Source organism: Poecilia latipinna, unplaced genomic scaffold (assembly GCF_001443285.1).
Source record: "Poecilia latipinna isolate Pla-1442-1.1 unplaced genomic scaffold, P_latipinna-1.0 Scaffold451, whole genome shotgun sequence".
In the NCBI taxonomy this organism is placed as follows: domain Eukaryota; kingdom Metazoa; phylum Chordata; class Actinopteri; order Cyprinodontiformes; family Poeciliidae; genus Poecilia; species Poecilia latipinna.
In genome coordinates this window covers 372-3,686 of record NW_015113067.1, presented here as the reverse complement: position 1 = coordinate 3,686, position 3,315 = coordinate 372, and the positions used below count along the sequence as shown (strand labels likewise).

The following is a 3,315-nucleotide window of genomic DNA, read 5'->3' as shown; positions in this document are numbered from 1 at the left end:
CCATCCATCCGTACATCCAACCATCCATCCGTCCATCCATCCAACTATCCATCCATCCAACCATCCAACCAACCAACCATCCATCCATCCAACTATCCATCCATCCATCCATCCATCCAACCATCCATCCATCCATCCATCCATCCAACCATCCATCCATCCATCCATCCATCCATCCGTCCATCCAACCATCCATCCAACTATCCATCCATCCGTACATCCATCCGTACATCCAACCATCCATCCATCCAACTATCCATCCATCCATCCATCCGTACATCCATCCGTACATCCAACTATCCATCCATCCATTTTATGAACTGTAATATTTTGGCCTGGGTTGTTTAGTTTATATTTTCTGTAGAAAAATCCACACAATCGTTTGTTGATGAAGCTTTGAATGTGAACAAAACTGACTAATAGTTAATGAAGTGTAACGGATCGTAAAGCACTGATGCAGATTAATGGCAGCCATTTTGTTTTGTTTCAGGGGTCTGCCCTTCATCTCCCACCTGGACAGTTTGCCAAACTTCAACAGATCTAGCGACGGGCCTGTCAGACTACCGATAGTGGACAAGTACAAGGTGAGGACGCCCTGGGGCCCTGGAGACGCTCTTCCATCCAGAAACACACACACACAGCCTGTCCTGTCTTGGTGCTTGTCTTGCAGACGGTCAGAAACGCTCTGGGTTTATCCGTCCAGCTTTGGTTTCTGCAGCTGCATCGGTCACCAGCCTGAACTGGAGTTAATGGGATTAGAGTTCAGTGAACTGGGAGCTGCTGGACCTGGAGCCGAGCGGAGGAGGAACAAACATGTCTGCTGATTTTAAACATAAATAAGCCTCTAAATTAGGAATAATTAGTGAAATTATCCAAACTTTACTGTGCAGTCTGGCAGACCTGTCACAATCGGCAATAAATCAATAAATCACATGATAAATTAAAATCAATCATTTCCATTTGCATGATTTATCATTTTTCTCTTTCTACTGAAAACTGGATGATTAAAGTTTCAGTCTGGAGTTTTTGTCTCGTCATTTTTTGAAGGATAATTTTGTTTATAGACTCATAATTGAATTTATTTGTTGTTTCTGTTGTTAATTTATTTCAGATATTTAAAATGTTTTTCAGTTCCAGAGTTAAATGTTCATTAGAATCTAAAGTTTATTTGAGAATTTATTATTATATCAGTTGTCAGAACAACGATATTATCGTTAATCACGATAACTTCTGGGATGATTTATCGCCCAGGAACATCCGTTTTTGGGTCCGGTCCGGTTCATTCCTGCGACTGGCTGCGTTTTTCATATTGGTATGTGAGAACGGCTTTGTTGTGATTTTCTGTGTGTTCAGGACATGGGGACGGTGATCCTGGGGAAGCTGGAGTCCGGCTCCATCAGTAAGGCTCAGCAGCTGGTCATGATGCCCAACAGGGTGAGAAGCTCATCAGCCTGACGGACCGGGTCCGAAGAGGGAATGAACCCACAGAACCAGTTTATCTGAGTTCTGCTTGGTTAAGTTATCTGGATTTCCTTGGATTCCCGTAGATCAGAGTGATGTCAGCGCTCAGGGCGGCCATCTTGTTTATTAATGATGAGAAAAAAGTTGCAATTTAATCAGAACGCCAATAACAAAAATAACAACAAATTACAGAGAGGAATGTTGAGCTTCTTATGAAGTTTTGGTTTTATTTCAGATTATTATCATTATTATCAGAAACCAGTTAGATTTAAACAATTTAAACTGACGTGGCCACAGCCGGTCCTGAAGTCCTTTCCTCATTTTAAAAAGTTTTTCTGGTAAAATTGTCTTTATTTGCTGATATTCTGATTATTTTCTCAGAGTCAAACAGAAATCGTCGCAGCCTGACCCCGATACTCAGAGAAGGCATGACTGAAAAATCTGATAAAATTGGATCTGCAATGAAAAATATGAGATTTTATTTGGTTGGCCACTGAAATTAAAGCAAAAGGAGCCCAGACCCGGAACTGGGAGCAGAATCCTGAGCTTTGTGGCTAAAATCTTTGTAAATCCAGGTGAATTTTTCCTGGTGCTAACGGGTCCCATCCGGGCCGAGCCGGACTCAGCAGCAGCCTGGTTGTCGTTGCAGCACACGGTGGAGGTTCTGAGCCTGCTGAGCGACGACGTGGAGACGGACGACGCCGGGCCGGGGGAGAACCTGAAGCTGCGGCTCAAAGGAATAGAAGAGGAGGAGATTCTGCCCGGCTTCATCCTCTGCAGCCCCGACAACCTGTGCCACTCGGGCCGCACCTTCGACGCTCAGGTGAGCCCAGAACCGGCAGGCGGCCAGGAAACCCGAGAGAAGAGAGGAGAGAAAACCGTTCAGAGCGGAAGCTTTCAGATTTCCACATTATGGCACAAACTTTCCAGTCTGGATCTAAGGAATATTTTAGCAATCAATTATTTCATCGATTAATCAATAATTCTGATGGCTAATTTATTACTTTGATTGGATTAAAAAAATTCTCATTTTGCAAATTTTTTATTAAACCATTTGAGCGTTTTTACACAAAATTAGAAATATATTAAAAGTTGTAAAAAAAAAAAAAAACAAAAAAAAAAAAATCCTGTTATATAAATAATAAAATCATTATTTTATTTCCTGTCTGATCGTTGATCACCAGGTGGATCTCGAGCTTCAGTGGTCTTAGCGGTTGTCATGGAAACCCTCTGCAGTAAAGCGTGCTGAATGTGTGTGAATGTTTTCCTGACAGATCGTCATCATTGAGCACAAGTCCATCATTTGTCCCGGTTACAACGCGGTGCTTCACATCCACACCTGCATCGAAGAGGTGCAGATCACGGTGAGTCGCCGCGTCCTGATTGGCTCCTTCCAGTCAGGAAACCCGGCAGCAAGACACTTTCTCATTGGACGGGTTTTCTGTCGCAACAAAGATCCTTTCAGTGTTTCAGTAGAAAACTGCTCAGATCTGTGATAAAAAACGACCAAATTGGCTTCAAACACAAACCAGAGGCTCATTTTTTGATAAGTTTATGTCACTATGTCTTAGGCCTGGGCAGAAAATCAATTTTATTGATCAGTCAAGTTTTTGGTTTAAGATTAAATTTTAACCCGTTTCTAACCTGGTTTTAACCTGTTTTTAACCATTTTTTAACCATTTTCTAACCCGTTTTTAACCAGTTTCTAACCTGGTTTTAACCAGTTTCTAAGCTGGTTTTAACCAGTTTCTAACCTGTTTTTAACCATTTTCTAACCTGTTTTTAACCATTTTCTAACCTGGTTTTAACCCGTTTCTAACCTGGTTTTAACCCGTTTTTAACCTGGTTTTAACC

At 41.8% G+C, this 3,315-nt stretch overlaps 1 protein-coding gene and 1 long non-coding RNA gene across 2 annotated transcripts in view; one reads left to right on the top strand and one right to left on the bottom strand.

Moving 5' to 3' along the window:
• LOC106951313 (uncharacterized) overlaps positions 1 to 2,103 on the bottom strand; it is a 14,296-nt gene extending 12,193 nt beyond the window's left edge. The window contains exon 1 of the long non-coding RNA XR_001425791.1: positions 1,956 to 2,103. This is a non-coding gene — a long non-coding RNA (uncharacterized LOC106951313). The remainder of the gene's footprint in view (positions 1 to 1,955) is intronic.
• Positions 1 to 3,043, top strand: part of gspt1 (G1 to S phase transition 1) — a 13,357-nt gene extending 10,314 nt beyond the window's left edge. Inside the window, exons 9-12 of the mRNA XM_015038751.1 lie at positions 491 to 584; positions 1,354 to 1,434; positions 2,111 to 2,284; positions 2,736 to 3,043. Of these exons, the coding sequence (XP_014894237.1) occupies positions 491 to 584; positions 1,354 to 1,434; positions 2,111 to 2,284; positions 2,736 to 2,957 (571 nt within the window). The 3' untranslated portion in view covers positions 2,958 to 3,043. The remainder of the gene's footprint in view (positions 1 to 490; positions 585 to 1,353; positions 1,435 to 2,110; positions 2,285 to 2,735) is intronic.
• The last annotated feature ends 272 nt before the right edge of the window (positions 3,044 to 3,315 follow it).